The sequence below is a fragment of the Mirounga angustirostris genome, unplaced genomic scaffold, assembly GCF_029215605.1.
Source record: "Mirounga angustirostris isolate CCGP_5_RB_7025 unplaced genomic scaffold, mMirAng1.0.hap1 SCAF_15, whole genome shotgun sequence".
NCBI classification, from domain to species: Eukaryota; Metazoa; Chordata; class Mammalia; order Carnivora; family Phocidae; genus Mirounga; species Mirounga angustirostris.
The window spans coordinates 58785293-58801883 of NW_026991723.1; the positions used below are offsets into that span (position 1 = coordinate 58785293).

At 43.9% G+C, this 16591-nt stretch overlaps 1 protein-coding gene and 1 long non-coding RNA gene across 4 annotated transcripts in view; one reads left to right on the plus strand and one right to left on the minus strand.

Moving 5' to 3' along the window:
* On the minus strand, positions 1-7035 carry LOC129046051 (uncharacterized). The gene is made up of 2 exons (XR_008506741.2): positions 6746-7035; positions 1-1713 (listed from the first exon to the last, which is right to left on the minus strand). It is a non-coding gene; the product is annotated as an uncharacterized LOC129046051 (long non-coding RNA).
* CLTA (clathrin light chain A) overlaps positions 7033-16591 on the plus strand; it is a 20405-nt gene continuing 10846 nt past the window's right edge. For 2 of the 3 annotated variants that reach the window (XM_054509306.2, XM_045882685.3), the window contains exons 1-3: positions 7033-7384; positions 13375-13412; positions 15638-15755. In XM_054509306.2, the coding sequence (XP_054365281.1) occupies positions 7168-7384; positions 13375-13412; positions 15638-15755 (373 nt within the window). In that variant the 5' untranslated portion in view covers positions 7033-7167. The remainder of the gene's footprint in view (positions 7385-13374; positions 13413-15637; positions 15756-16591) is intronic. The other variant, XM_045882686.3, reaches the window with a different exon arrangement.

Genomic DNA, 16591 nt, shown 5'->3' on the forward strand with positions numbered 1-16591 from the left:
TGGAGTTTTCTTTGTGGGAAGGATTTTGGTTTATTAAACTGGTTTTACTAGTTACAGGAATATTTAATTCTATTTCCCCTTGTGTTATTTTTAAGTTACATTTTCTAGGAATTTTTCATTTAAACTTTCAAAGTTATTAACATACAATTGTTTGTATGTCTTCTTTTTTAAAAAAAGATTTTATTTATTTATTTGACAGAGAGAGCACAAGCAGGGGGAGTGGCAGGCAGAGGGAGTGGCAGGCAGAGGGAGAGGGAGAAGCAGACTCCCCGCTGAGCAAGGAGCCTGATGCAGGACTCGATCCTAGGACCCTGGGATCATGACCTGAGCTGAAGGCAGACACTTAACCAACTGAGCCACCTAGGTGCCCCTGTATATCTTCTTTTGAACTTTATAATGTGTTTAAATTTTCAGTGACCCCATTTTTATTCCAGATTTTGAATTTAAAAAAAGTATCATTCTCACATAGGTGTCTTTATGACTTTGGATAGGCAATGGTTTCTTAGATATTACTCCAAAAACACAAATAACCATCATCAAATTTAAAAACAAGTGTGCCTCGGGCGCCTGGGTGGTTCAGTTGGTTAAGCAACTGCCTTCGGCTCAGGTCATGATCCTGGAGTCCCTGGATCGAGTCCCGCATCGGGCTCCCTGCTCGGCAGGGAGCCTGCTTCTCCCTCTCCTGCTCCCCCCTCTTGTGCTCTTTCTCTCTCTCACTCTTTCTCTCAAATAAATAAATAAAATCTTTAAAAACAAACAAACAAACAAAAAAACAAGTGTGCCTGAAAGGACACCATCAAGAATGTGAAAAGACACAATTGAGAAGATATTTGGAAAGCATATATCTGACAAGGAACTTGTATTTAGAATGTATAAAGAACTCTTACAACTCAACAATAAAAAGCAACAAAAAAGAAAGAAAGAAAAATTAAAAGATGGGCAAAGGATCTGAATAGACATTTCCTCAAATAAGATGCACAGATGGCAAATAGGCCCATGACAAGATGTTGTTCAGTATCATTAGCCACCAATGAAATGCAAATCAAAACCATGAGATGCTTCTTCATACCCACTAGAATCACTACAATAAAAATAAGTGTTGGTGAGGATGTGGGAAAAAAATGGAAAACTTAGGGGCGCCTGGGTGGCTCAGTTGTTGAGCGTCTGCCTTCGGCTCAGGTCATGATCCCAGGGTCCTGGGATCGAGCCCCGCATTGGGCTCCCTGCTCCGCGGGAAGCCTGCTTCTCCCTCTCCCACTCCCCCTGCTTGTGTTCCCTCTCTCACTGTGTCTCTCTCTGTCAAATAAATAAATAAGATCTTAAAAAAAAAAAAATGGAAACCTTATACAATGTTGGTGGGAATATAAAATGGTGTAACAGCTTTAGAAAAAAGTATGGCAATTTCTCAAGTAATTAAACATGGAGTTACCTTATGACCTAGTAATATATATGGGGTATATTCCCCATTAATTTCATTTTAGGTTTATATACTCAAGAGAAATGAAAACACATGCATAAAAAACTTGTACATGAATGTTCATACATAATAGTCAAAAAGTGGAGGGCGCCTGAGTGGCTCAGATGGTTAAGCGTCTGCCTTCGGCTCAGGTCATGATCTCAGGGTCCTGGGATCGAGTCCCGCATCGGGCTCCCTGCTCCTTGGGAGCCTGCTTCTCGCTCTGCCTCTCTCTCTCATGAATAAATAAATAAAATCTGTAAAAAAAAAAAAAAAAAAATAGTCAAAAAGTGGAAACAACCCAAATGTCCATCAACTAATAAATAGATAAATGAGATACATCCACACAATGGAATATTATTCAATCATCAAAAGAAACAAAGTACTGATATGTACTATAACATGGACAACCATTGTAACTATTATGCTAAGTGAAAGAGGCTAGTCACAAAGAACCACATATTGTATAATTCCATTTTCATGAAATGTCCATATTAGGCAAACTTAGACAAAAAGTAGAAACTTAATGCCTAGAGTTAGAGGGTTTGAGAAGATGGAGTATAAAATTTCTTTGGGGGTAATGAAAATAATGGTGATGGATGTACAACCCTGTGAATATGCTAAAAGCCATTGAATTATACACTCTACATGGGTGAATTGTATGGGATGTGAAATGTATCTCAATAAAACTATTAAAAGATACCATGCCTCTGTCTTGGTCATTCTTTCTTGGATTACTCACTCTGGAGAATGCCAATTTCTGTGTCCTAAGCAACATTTTGGAGAGGTTCATGTGGCAAGGAGCCAACAGCTCCTGCCAACAGCCATGTGAGTGATCTTGGAAGTGGTTATCCTGTCCCCATCAAGATTTTAATGACTGCAGACATTGCCAATAGATTGACTGCAACCTCATGAGAGAGCGTGAGTCAGAACCCCAGTTAAGCCTGCCCAGATTCCTGACCCTCAGAAACTGGGAAATAATAAAAGTTTGCTACCTTAAGGTGCTAAGTTTTAAGATAATTTAGTACACGGCAATAGACAATACAAGCCCATCTAGCTTTTTAAGACAGGAATTTCTAACAAAATTTTACATTTTATATTTAATAATTTGACATTTTCTGGCATATTTTGCTGTTTTGATTAAATGTATACTACTAATAATTATGTCAATCCAAAACAGAATTTTAACAGAGCCTTATGGTTATGGGATATTTTTAAAAAGTCAATTATATTTATATTACATTGTTACAAAGAAGTATGATACATTGATCAATAGAAGTCTTTCAAGCAGGGGTGCCTGGGTAGCTCAGTTGGTTGACGGCTCAGGTCATGATCTCAGGGTTGTGGGATCGAGCCCTGCATGGGGCTTCATGCTCAGTGCAGAGTCTACTTGTCCCTCTCCCTCCGCTCCTCCTCCTGCTCTCTATCTCTAAAATAAATAAATAAAATCTTTTAAAAAAAAGTCAAGCACAAAGACATTCTAATGGGATAGAATTTAGGGGCAAGTGTTGGAATGACAGTATGTGTTCAAGGAGCGAAAGTAAGAATCTGGGTGCCTGGGTGGCTCAGTTGGTTAAGCGACTGCCTTCAGCTCAAGTCATGATCCTGGAGTCCTGGGATCGAGTCCTGCATCGGGCTCCTTGCTCAGCGAGGAGTCTGCTTCTCCCTCTGACCCTCCCCACCTCATGCTTTCTCTCTCTTTCAAATAAATAAATAAAATCTTTAAAAAAATAAATAAAATTTAAAAAAAAAGAAAGTAAGAATCTGAAATTTTTTAGTGTTAATAAAAGGCTTTGCAATGTATTTTTTTAATGGATGATAGTATCAGATCATGTAGACACACCATTGGATACATTTAATGAGCAATGCAACAATTTTATTTAAATGGATCAATATTTACAATATATTAGAAATTACATCCTTGCAATTAATTAAGTTATGGGGGCTCCTGGGTGGCTCAGTCGTTAAGCATCTGCCTTCGGCTCAGGTCATGATCCCAGGGTCCTGGGATTGAGCCCCACATTGGGCTCCCTGCTCAGCGGGAAGCCTGCTTCTCCCTCTCCCTCTCCCCCTGCTTGTGTTCCCTCTCTCGCTGTGTCTCTCTCTGTCAAATAAATAAATAAAATATTTTTTAAAAATTAAGTTATGAAAAAATTAAGATGTCAATTTAAAAATGCACAAGAGGCCTGTAAATTTTTTTTAAATTGTTTGAGGGAGGGTATTTTTTATTTTTTTTTTATTTAAATTCAATTAACATATAATGTATTATTAGTTTCAGGGGTAGAGGTCAGTGATTCATCAGCCTTATATAATACCCAGTGCTCTTTACATTTTGTTGGGAGGGTATTTTTTATCTTGCTTGGAGTTCATGGTGATTCTTAAAACTGTGGCGGCTTGGTTTCATCAATTTTGGGAAATTCCTAGCTGTTTTATCTTCTAACACTGCTCCATTCTCTCTTCTCCTTCTAGCTAAAATTACATGTTTATAAAACCTATTCCTGGGGCACATGGGTGGTTCAGTCAGTTGGGCCTCCAGCTCTTGGTTTTGGCTCAGGTCATAGTCTTGAGATCATGGGATTGAGCCCTGCGTCTGGCTCTGCCTGTAGGCAGAGATTCTCTCCCTCTGTCTTCGCCGCCCACCCCCCCACCGCCGCTCCCTTGTGAGCACACACACTCTCTCTCAATCTCTCTAAAATAAATAAAAACTTAAAAAAAAACCAACCCAACACCTATCCCTCATATCCCATATGTTTTTTTATGTTCCTTTCTGTGTTCAGCCTCGATACTTTTCTGCTTATCTTCTGGTTCCCTAATTCTCTTTTCAGCCACGTCTAATCCACTTTTAAATTTATCCACTGAATTGTTAATAACAGATACTATAAATTTTAGTTCTCACATTTTTAAACTGCTGAAGTTCTCTATTTTAATTTCTTTAGCTCAATCATAGCTATTTTAAAACCTAGGTCTGATTAAATCCATTATCTGAATCCTCTGGAATTTCTATTCTAAGTCTGTCTCTCACAATGTCTCTGAGCATGTTCTGTCTTTTCATGCTTATTTTTGGTTGAATTTTTTTCTATTAGAATTTACTGTTGCTTCTGGCAGGCAGCTCTAGGCTAAAGACACTAGAAAGCCTGGATCATTTTAATTCAATCAAGGAATTACGGGATTCAGAGTTGTGCTTTAGTCAATTTTCATCTTGATTCCAACTGTGTAGCCCTTCAGGATCCCAACTAAAAACCTGGTAGTTATCAGGGTCCTTCCTTTTTGGTAAGCCCTCAACTATTTTCTCCTCCCAGCCTTGTCCCCCCTCCCCCCACCCCACAAAGATTTCTTTACTTATTTGAGAGAGAGCACGAGGGGGGTGAGGGGCAGAGAGAGAAACAGGCTCTCCGCTGAGCAGGGAGCCCAATGCAGGGCCTGATCCCAGGCCACTGGGTCACGACCCCAGCCAAAGGCAGATGCTTAACTGAGCCACCCGGGCGCCCCTCCTCCCAGCCTTGTTTACTGAAAGCTTTACTCAGCTTCTCAGCTTTTAGAACTAACAATCTCCTTGAGAGAAAAAGTGGCTTGAAATGTTAGGATCATTTTTCTTGGCTTACCCTCCTCTCCTAGAACTCGGGCCCACAATTCCTCACTGCTTTGGTAGTCCTCTGATGCCTTCAGAGAGATTTTGAAAACTTCTTGCCTAGCTTTTCTGGTTATTTTCAGCAGAAGAGTTGGCCCTAGGCAATTCTGCCCACCATTGCTAGATTTAGAGCCTTCTCTCCTAAATGTGAGACTGATTTCCAATATCCTGTTGAATGCCTCCTGAATATCTCACAGGTCCCTTGTGCTCAGTAAGAAGTCAACACTGAACTCTTCCTCTTATCTCCTGCCTCATCCTACTCAACTGGCTTTTCCTGTCCTAGCTATTTCTGTTCATGGTTTTCTAAGCTATAAATATTGTCTGTGGGGGCATCTGCATGGCTCAGTCGGTTAAACCTTTCTGCTCAGGTCATGATCTCAGGGTCTTGAGATTAAGCCCCACATAGCAGGCTCCACGCTCAGTAGCAGGGAGTCTGCTTGAGATTCTCCCTTTCCCTCTGCCCCTCCCCCCCCCCGCTCAGATTCTTTCTAAAATAAATCTTTAAAAAAAAAATTGTAAATCTCTTCCCTCCTAAATGCTGTCACTTCCCAAGTTCTCTGTACATTACTTTCATTATTTTCCTTCCACAGCAGCTCTGCTGAAATATCATCCTTGGCTCCTCTCCTCTCCTGAACCACTGCAGGTTCACTGCAGCACCTTTCCTAACTGAACTCCCTGCTTTCCAAACCCTCTCATATGCTTACACTGCCTGATCTGCCAGAAGATTCTTTCAAAACAGAGTTCTAAGTTATTGCCTGCTTAGTCTTTCCAAAGGCTCCTTACAGCCCCTGAAATTCAGGAATAATCCTCACCTGGGCACTCAAGCCCTCCCTGAGTTGACTCCACACTTGTCTTCAGCTGTATGGATTTACTTTCAGGAGTGAGTGCTGTCTGTCCCTCAGCATTCAACAGTTGTCTTTGGACTCTCTCATGGTCATCCTTTCCCATTATCCTCCGCCCGGGGCAGGAGAGATTGTTTCAAGGAAAAGATGAATGTGAAACTACTTCGTATGTTGTGGATAATTTATGTTAGGGATGAGCATTAAACAAGAAGAGGAAGAAGAAAACGGAGTGAATTGCAAGCCCTAGAATTTTAAGTTTCTTAAATGTTTTTCTTCAAAACTGTCCTATGTTCCACACTGAAAATGACTAAAAATACATGCTTTAAGCAAATAATTACCACTTTTTGTCATTAAAGCTATATATATATTTTTAAAAACCACTTTCCTGTCCCTTGCTATCTCCGGAGACTTCTTTGATCTCTGGTTGGTTGGTTTTTGCTTTTTTCCTTTTGAGGGGATGGTCGTGAAGGAGAAAGATCCTCCTGTTGTCCATTGCTTATCTCGGCAAGAGCACGGTTAACTGTGATCACCCATTACCATTTCTATGGTGTAGACAAAATCCCCTGATGTAAAATACTGAACGAATTTTAGAGAAAGCTCCTGTTCTCCTAGGCTGGGTGAATGAATTAACAAATACAAAATTTTTAATAAGGCCAGTACACAGCCGTGAAAGGATTCAGTCTTCCCAAGGAGCCTGGGAAGGAAGCAGTGCAGGATTCTCGTTCCCATTTCACAAACGAGCAAACGGGGGTTCAGGAAACCTAAGCAGCTTGCCTCCTTAGTCGACCGATCGACCGTTGCGGCCCTCCTTCACCTCACCTCCGGCTCTGGCACTTCAGTCTCCGCAGAGGTGGCAGTCCACGGGCAGGACAGCCCCAAAGGCCAGGCAGGGAAGGCTGCTTTAAGCCAAGCCACTTCCGCCTCCGTCCGGCTTTGCTGGGCTCACCATTCTCACAGCCGCCGCGGCCCGAGTCACGAGTTTTCCTCGGGGGCCCGCCCCTCCTCCTGCTGATTGGGTAGTTCTTGAACCATCGCTGTCCTCTGATTGGTTGTTAACCCTTCGGCTCTCCAACACCGCCTACACCAACCGGATATAGGGGCAGGGTTTCCGCTTCCGTCTTCTCTCTCCAGCTTGTCGTCGGATCGCGGTCGCCGCCACAGCAGCCGCTGCGGGGCGCGGTGTTGGTGGGTCGGTTGGCGTGTCGCTCAACGTCGGTGTCCGTGCCGTTGAACTGCCCGCCATGGCTGAACTAGATCCGTTCGGCGCTCCTGCCGGCGCTCCCGGCGGCCCCGCGCTAGGGAACGGGGTGGCCGGTGCCGGCGAAGAAGACCCGGCCGCGGCCTTCTTGGCGCAGCAAGAGAGCGAGATTGCGGGCATCGAGAACGACGAGGCCTTCGCCATCCTGGACGGCGGTGCCCCTGGGCCCCAGCCGCACGGCGAGCCGCCAGGGGGTCTGGGTGAGAGTGCGGCGGCGTTTGGGGCGGGAGGGCTTGTGTAGAAACTCGGCCCAGAGTGGGTCTGAGGGCTCTGTGTCGCTCTTGTTTCTTACCGAACCGGGAGGTTAAGGAAGAGTGCAAGGAGAAAACGAGACCCCGGCCCAGTCATAGCAGAAGCCTAGGTTCGGGGAGCCTACTCAGTGGTATGAGTATGTTTGAGTGCTCCCGGACGGGGCAGAGCGAGGAAGCAAAGAAAATAGGGTGACAGGCCGAAGAGCTCGAAGAAGCCCGTTCAGTCCAGGAACTTTTCATTGAGCACTGGCTGTGTTTGAGCCTGGCCTCTCAAACACAGCCGCATTGGCGCAGTTTGGCCAGACTTAAAGGCAAGCCTAAGCCCGGCACAGAACCAGTTATTAAGAAAGGAGGGCAGAAAAAAATGAGAATACTAGTATCATTTTTGAGATGTATACAAACAAAAACGGCAATACAATTCAGTATTTAAGCACTTCAGGTGTACGGAATGTTGGATTATGGGGAGGAAAAGAGGCGTGAATAGGGAACTCAAGGAGGATGTTCTAACCCTGGAGGAAGAAACTCCAGCCAAAGAAAGCTAAGAGTTTTATCATTTGTCGAACGGATTATGGCCGGGATTTCTGGAGCTCTGTTTCCTCTAGGAACAGCTTTGGTAGGCAATGTTGCCTAAGCAGAATTTAAGATTAGCCTGAACTAGTCTTCCAAAAGGTGAATAGAGAATGTAGGGTGGCCTTTTCCCAGCCAAACTCAAGCAAAGACAAACAAAAAATGAGCAGTAGGATGCCAGTTTGACCTCTGAATGCCTTACCTGTGTGTGATGCTTTGAATTACAGTGGGAGGAAAAGTTGGGTGGAAAAGACCTATTCAGTAGAATGAGGAAGTAGGAAATTAGCTGGAAGAAATGAGACCTGGGTTTTCATTTACTTAAAAAAAAAAAAAAATCTAATTAAAGGAGAACAGGGCACTGGTGGGGCAGATAGGAGTGTTTGTACTACTCTAACCTCAAACCTTAAGGAGCCAGGCAGATAACATAAATGAGAGAAACCTGCTGGGAATGAGACACTACGGAGTGTTGGAGACTGAGGTTTTTTTTTAATTATTATTTTTAAAGGTTTTATTTATTTATTTGAGAGCGAGAGAGCACAAGAGGGGGGAGCAGGAGAGGGAGAAGCAGACTCCCCGCTGAGCAGGGAGCCCGATGCGGGGCTCAATCCCGGGACTCCAGGATCATGACCCGAGCCGAAGGCAGTCGCTTAACCAACTGAGCCACCCAGGCGCCCTGGAGACTGAGGTTTTGGTGCACTAGAGTTGTCCTCTATGAAAGCATTCAGACTCCGAAATCTCAAATTATTGTGCCAGCCAGGCGGAGCCATTTTTTGAGTAGGGGTAGGGAGACTGCTCGTTTGCAGCCTCTGAGTTTTTATCCTGTACCATATTACCTCCTAAGCAAATTAGCCCTCCAATAAGAGTTTACACGAGAACATATGATACACCTGAAAAATGCGAATTACAGCAAGCAGGTTAGACTGAACCGGGTTGTGGCTAGGAGATGAAGTTGGCTTTAAGTCAATAGGGTTTTGTTGTTGGGTGGTGTTTATTAACATTTGACTGAGAATCATAAAATTTACTTCTTAGATCCTTAGTTTACTTCCCTCATTTAATATAAGAAAACTTATGAGTCCTGCAGAGAAATGACTTGCTTAAGAAAAAAAGGGCAAGTTCTTAGCTATGCCCCCAGTTTCCCTACCCGTAGACTGTACCATATGCCGTTGCAGTTGTTTCCGCAGGGGTATCACGGGACAAGAGATTGTCTTTTCTGAAAGGCAGTGTGGCTGCCTTGGGTAGGACAGAGTTGGGAGAAGCAGGACCCATAATTAGAAAACTCCTGATTCAAGGACAATGTCACTCTTGCTTACAGTTGTATCCCTAGTGCCTAGCAGGGTGTCTGGCACATAGTAGATAGAAAGGTATGAACAAAAATACTAGGTCCAAGAGTCCTGTAGAGAAATGACAAATCCTGATGATGAGCAGTTTGGAGAGGTAAAAGGGAGAGGGTAGAGTTGGATACACAGGTCCCTTGTGCATTAAGCTTTCAGCAAAGGGAAGGAAGGGATCACTGCTGACTTAGTTTCTAGGAAGGACTTTCTTAGTGAACTAAGCATTTAGTGATTTAAAGCCAGACCTCTGACCATGTAATTGAGGTTAGCAGTAGTGCAGTGGTCAGCACTTCCTTTGGGGATTAGAGAACTTTCCTTTCTTGCCTTGAAAAGAGGCACTCTAGTGGTTGAGATTCTGTGCTGTCCTAGACTGCTTGAGTGTAAGTTTAACTTTGTGGTCTCAGGCAGCTTAGGTCACCGCCACTGCCCTGCCTTAGATTTTTCACCAGTACAAGGTACAGATATATACCACATAGGGTTACTGGGATTACATTAGCACCTGTAATGTACTAATGTATTACACACAGTACTTGGTATATTATTGCCGCGGTACCTGGCTATACTCTTATTCCTTGGGAGTAGGAAGAGAGAGGCATTACAAAGCCTATAGGCCTTGGGGTGTGCTGAGGAAACAGATTTTGGGAGAGAGCCCTGTATCTGATACGTTACTATACAGAGATTCATCGGCAGGAGACTCTAACAGATGGAGGAGTAACCTTGGGGAAAACTCCCCATGAAGGATGGGAGCAGGCAAAAACCGGAGGGCCCGGGCCTTGGAGGACTCCTTCAGTTGTAAGGAGATCTGGAGAAGAGAGGTAAGTTTAAAGGTAGGAGGTAACCAGCTGAGTGAAGTGGCTCAGATATTGAGGAAGAGCAAGTAGTCAGGAAAGAGGCCGCATAAGTCTAGAGCTGTTGTAAAGCCCTCAGTTATGAGGGCCAAGGAGGTTGGAGAAAGGGGTGAGTAAGGAGCTACGGAGAGAGTATGGCAGTGAGGCACTGGTTGTTGTTTCTGACAAGTCTTTCCTTGGAGGAGGAAGAGAGGCACGTGAATTAAGGGAAAGCCTTCTGGAGGAGGAGAGTAACTTTCTTGGTAGCAGTGGTGGAGAAAAGTTCAGGGAAATTTCGTGCTTGACAATTAGTACTGTATGCTTGCCACATGCCGGTTCTCTGTAGCTGCAGATTCACGCCGTACCTGCAGGCTAAGTAGTGGCATCCTGTTTCAGATAAGAAAGCATCATGGAAGTTAAGGAGTGTTCCTAAGGTAGCAAGCTAATACACGTCTCCACTGGAATTCATCAAACCCACGTCTGCTTGACTTCCAGTGGATGGGCACCACAGCAAGTCGAAGGTGGGTTCGGGACAAAATTTCTTCTCTGGAAACTTACTCTGGCCCTTGTTTCTCTCTGGAGTTCCTGAGATGCCCTAGAAAGTTTCCTTCTGGAGCATCAGGTTGCTTAGCTTAGTTGTCTTAAGATGTCTTTCTGTATGTTTTGTAGCAACAGGCAGGTCTTTGACTTGGGCCAGTTGAATGTCAGTACAGTAACTAGTAAGAGCTCAAAGCACTTGCCAGTGGGTTTGGATGAGTCTTTGGTCCTAAAGGACAGGCAGCATGTGACTTAGGAGGAGATATGGGATGAAAATTGCTTCTAGTTTTGTGTATGGTGTAGTGATCAAAGGCTCTCCTATTGGGAATGGCCCTGGGCTGGAATATATTAACTGGATAGTTGGTGTGTTAAATGTAATATATTAACCAGAATTTAGGCCTAGGCCTGGCCATGCTAACCATTGTAAGTTCTAGAGTCAAAATTATCTCATTCTTTTCTATCTTACATAAAAATAAATTCCAGGTGGATTAAAGAGAGGCATTTTTGGTTTTTTTAGTACCAGAAGAAACCATATAAAATGACAATGGGGGAGGGGCGCTTGGGTGGCTCAGTCGTTAAGCGTCTGCCTTCAGCTCAGGTCATGATCCCAGGGTCCTGGGATCGAGCCCCACATCGGGCTCCCTGCTTGGCGGGGAGCCTGCTTCTCCCTCTCCCACTCCCCCTGCTTGTGTTCCCTCTCTCACTGTGTCTATCAAATAAGTAAAATCTTTAAAAAAAAAAAAAGACAACGGGGGAATATTTGTAATATGAGAGGACAAATAATAATACAAAGTGAATAGAGATCAAAAGATAGCAGAAAAATGGGCAAAACTCAGACAATTCAGTAAAGAAGAAAATCAAACGTCAGCTACATGATTACCTCACAAGAAAAGAGATTGGCAGGACAAAGCCACCTAAGTTTTTTCCCTGCTGTCAACTTAGCAAAAATTTAAAAACCTGGGGCGCCTGGGTGGCTCAGTTGGTTAAGCGACTGCCTTCGGCTCAGGTCATGATCCTGGAGTCCCGAGATCGAGTCCCGCATAGGGCTCCCTGCTCGGCAGGGAGTCTGCTTCTCCCTCTCCCACTCCCCGTTTGTGTTCCCTCTCTCGCTGTGTCTTTCTCTGTCAAATAAATAAATAAAATCTTAAAAAAAAAAAAAAAATTTAAAAACCTAAAACTCCATCTTTAGTATCACTAAGAGTCTGAGAAATGGGGCAGTCATGTGCTGCTGGTAGTAATATAAATGAGACACTAAAAGGGGGCAAATGGTCAGTATTTAGAAGTTTTTAAAATGTATATCCTGTGACCCAAGAATCTCTATCTTGAAGGTCGGCTACTGGAGGGTCTTCAGGGCGACCAGCATGGTGTCACCGCGCCGGGCATGGTCTGTGCTAGTGGTTCTAGATGAAGGGATTTCTTACTGAGGAGCAACTGAATATGCTCCCCCAAATACTTGTATTAGTTTTTGAGCACTAGGTGCATCTCTTCTGTCATCTTCCCTATCCCACCCCATGCAATAAGTTTGAAAAAAAAGAAATTGGACAAATAAGTAGTTTGAAAAAAAAATTTGGACAAAATAATGGAAGTCCTACATGGTAGGTAGTAAATATGGGTCAGCCAACAAATCCAGAGTTAAGAATGTGTAGGCAGAAGCTAAAAATGGTGCCTTTGTCAAGGCTTTCGAAAGGATGGCAGGTGGCCCTGTGCAGACTGCCTCTTCATGATGGCTTGTGGGGCAGGGCAGGGCTTAGGATGCATACTTACTGGGCAGCTGAATTACTGAGACACTGAATGGGTTAAAAAAAGGGGGGGGGCGGCTGGGGTCCTTACAGATAGACCAGAGCGTGCTGGATGTGAAGGCTGCCCTCCTCTCAAGCAGGCCCAAGATTGCCAGATTTTCTGTCTGCTTACCCTTGCCCCAAAACCTAGACATCCTGAATTCGTGAAATTTTCTGACTTAATAGTGTTTTAAATATGTTCAGCCTGTGGACCACCATTTTATGCTATATGGATTGATGGTCTCTAGGTCTTAACTTAAAAAAGATCGTTTCCACATTTTTCAAATGGACTTTCTCATGTAGCTCATGAGTGAATTGTGCCAGTAAGACTGGATCGTACACCACACTTTGAGTTTTTTGTAACTTGTATCCTTGAAAATACTGACTTAATTTGGTATGCCCAGATCTTACTATCCCAGACTAGTTCCAGGGGTCTAGAGGAATTAGCTCAGGAAGTCTCAACTGTAGACCCTTAGGTCTACAGGCACAGGATGGAGAGTCCTGACCCCCAAGAAAGCACCTTGGTTTGAACATGAAGCTGCATGTCCTTGGCTCACTGAATGATTCCAGGCCCCACTTTGCCTTCTCCAGAACTTTCATGGAGAAACACTGTTGCTCTATGAGACTCTTCTGCCAGGCATCCATGTGTTCTCTCTCTAGGGCAGAAGATCAAAAAGCTTTTGAACTGGGGGTTTGGTACAGATTTTTCCATTTTGGTGAAGTAATTTGTGTATAAGCACATCTTGGTTTCATTAAACAGGAAGTCCTTCGTTGCTCTGTCTGGTGCATAGCACAGGGATAGCATTAGTATAATTTACAGTACCTGTATTAGACTCGGTAACGCTTTGGCCGGCATTTGACTAGTCCTTACTGACCGACTGAAATTTTATGTCTTGCAGATGCCGTGGATGGAGTGATGAATGGCGAGTACTACCAGGTACAGAATACTCTGATTATGTTAAAAGACAGCGGCTGAGTCTTCCTTTCCTGTGATTTGAGTTGATTGACCTAGAAAGGACCCCACTCCTTTGACTTGCCTAGATGTATTAGTACTGGGTATGTTACCTGCTAAAATGGAAGGATTTGAAGAGAAGTAACACTGATCATTCCTTTAAAACGTTACTGACCTGGCCCTAGTATTACTGACTTTACTCTCAAGAAATGAGCTTTCTTGGTGGTGATGATAGCAGTGGCTAATTTAAACACTGCGTGCCATGCACTGTCAGGCCCCGTTTCGGTTTACTCTTTAATTCTCTCAACAACCTGGGGGACCTGTACTATTATTCCTGTTTTACAGATGAAGAAACTGAGGCACAAAGTAGTCTAAAAGTAACAAAGTATGGTATGCGGTGGGGCCAGCATTTGAACCTTTGAGATTGTCTTGGGGCAGGGCGGGGGGGGGGGGGGTTGGAATTTGTGATGACTGCCATTATTTTCCCTCTGTATCACTAGGCGTTGAGTTGCCAGCCCAACTCAGATTAGCTTAAACACAAAAGTCTTACCAGTTTATATAATTGAAGTGTCCTTCGACCAGGACTCTGACTCAGTTCCCCTAGGACTTTGGCTCTGCTTGCTAAGTGTGCATTTTTGTGCTCAAGCTTTTTTCTTGGTGGTCAAATGACTACAGCACTTCCAGGCTTCTCGTGTGCCTGTCATGTTATCTAGAACAAGATGGGGGTTTTTCCTCTTCTCCCAACCACCCAAGAAAAATCTTGCATTTCCTTCTGGACCAACTGGAAGTAGTCCCTACAGCCTGGGGAAATAGCATGATGCTTTGCTTATGCCTGGGTTTCTGCCCATCCCTCAACCAGTTCACTGGCAGGAAGGATGTTAGTCTAATTGGTTTAAACCAAGGATGGACTAACTTTTTCGTAAAGTACCAGATAGTAAACATTTTAAGCTTTGTCGTAACTGTGTCAAACTACTCTTTTTTTTTTTTTTTTTTTTTAATTCATTTGAGACAGAGAGATAGAGCAGAGCAGGGAGCCCGACGCGGGGCTTGATCCCAGGACCCTGGGATCATGACCTGAGCCGAAGGCAGATGCTTAACTATCTGAGCCACCCAGGCGCCCTGTTTTTGTGTGTGTGTGTGTGTGTGTATGTGTCAAACTACTCTTGCTGTGATGTGAAAGCATCCACAGACAGTACGTGAATGAATGCACCTGGCTGTGTTCCAGTAGAATTTAATTACAAAAACAGGCAGCTGGCCTGGACTCTAGTCTCCAGTGCCTGGTTTAGAGTTTAGCCCTTAGAGTGAGACAAAATGGGTTCAGAACCTGGCTCTACCTCTTACTAGCTGTGAATTGGACATGTCATTTCTCTGTGCCTCAGGTTAGTCCTCTATCAAATGTGAAATGAGAATCAAAACTTTGCAAGTTGCTTGGGAGATAAATTTTATGTGCCTGACACATGGAAAGTGTCACTAAGTTAGTTGCTAATACTTTCAGTAATTCTTCCATCTTTTTATAGTCTGATTAGGTGAACCTGGAGTTTATTCCCTAGTTCAGCAGGTGAAAAATTTTCTAAAGATTATAGTTGAGTTTTATCAGTTTATTAGCTGTCAGACCTTACCTACTATGAAGAATCTGCCCCGCACTCCCCCCCCCCCCCCGACTTGTGACTCCTATTTGCTTGCCTTTTTATTCTTTTCCTTGGTGTGACTAGTGACTGCATGTTTTCTTTTGGACTCCTTTTTACCCAGAATTCCCCTATTTTGGCTAGGTGGTATTAAGTGCTTTTTCCTGCATTATGTAATAGCATTTAGAAGTTTAGGTTCTAGGCCTTGCTGTGCAGTGTATTTACCTTTGTTACTTTGAAGATCCCACATAAGCTGTGTGTCAAGTGAGGAAACTAAAACCATTAACACTGTTTCCTAGTCAGTTCATGACCCACCTCCCCTGCTTTCCTCTCTCCCACTTCTATCCCCAGTTATTAACAGGCAGGCTAACAACTACTCTGCCTCCCTTGTGGATTGTAAGGATTAGGTGCAGTAATGTTGAGAGCTCCCTGTGAGCATGTAAGGTGGTGGTGTTGCTTTTAAGGTAATCCTTTAACATGTTAAAGTGGCCGTCAGTACATAACCAGGGGTGTTCTACCGTGTATGAAGCGCATTTCAGGAAGGCGTGTTTGGTACTGATAGAACACAATTGTTTTTGTGTTAAGGAGAGTAATGGTCCAACAGACAGTTACGCAGCTATTTCACAAGTGGATCGATTGCAATCAGAGCCTGAAAGTATCCGTAAATGGAGAGAAGAGCAAACGGAACGCTTGGAAGCCCTTGGTAAGGAATCTTTTTCTGTCTTTGGGTGTCTTGTTTTCAATGGAATAGTTGACCTTGACTCTTAGCTCTTTTTAACTGGAATTAGCCATAATGTCCTCGTCTCGTATTTGGGAAGATCTCTTCCTCAGCCTGAGGGGTCACAAGGCCACCCACAGGGAGATGCTTAATTACAGGCCATTTTGTGAGGAATAGGGCAGCTCAGAGAGCCACCACCAAGTGCATCCTCAGGAAGAGCAGAGCAGAGGAGAGTCCTGAGCTTGCAGCGAAGAAAGAGTAGGTTCAAGGCCCAGCCTTAACTCTTCCCAGCTGTGGGCACTTGGTGGTTCAAACCTTGTAGAGTTTGTTTCTTTGTGGGGTAAGATCAGTGTTACCAACTCCAGGGTTCGTCTGAGATGGTGTTTATGAGAGTGTTGTGTAAACTTGAAGGTCTCCGAGTAAGAGACTTCAAAGTCCATTTATCATTTCTAGGCTGAATTTAAGGTAACGCTTTAAGAAGAAAATGTGAAGTATGTTAGGAAACATGTACAATTTGATTTTCCTACTCTAATATCCCTGTAAGCTAAGTTTGTATGTTTTTGTAAGTGAGGAAAGTTTTTGAAGCACACAGCTAAGAAGCAGTGGCGTCAGAACTCAGCTTACGTCCGCCCTGCTTCATAGCCCGTACCGCTCCATCCATCAGCCACCGTGCATGTCGTGTACGCCGTCCCGCTGAGATCAGTGCCAGCCGGCCTGGCCTGGCCTTTGGTGGAGAACCGTGTACGTGGGCTGTTGCTTTTGGTCAAGATCAGGAGACTTGGTATCTGTATGTAGGTGGGTTGCAGAGGTATGGCACCGTG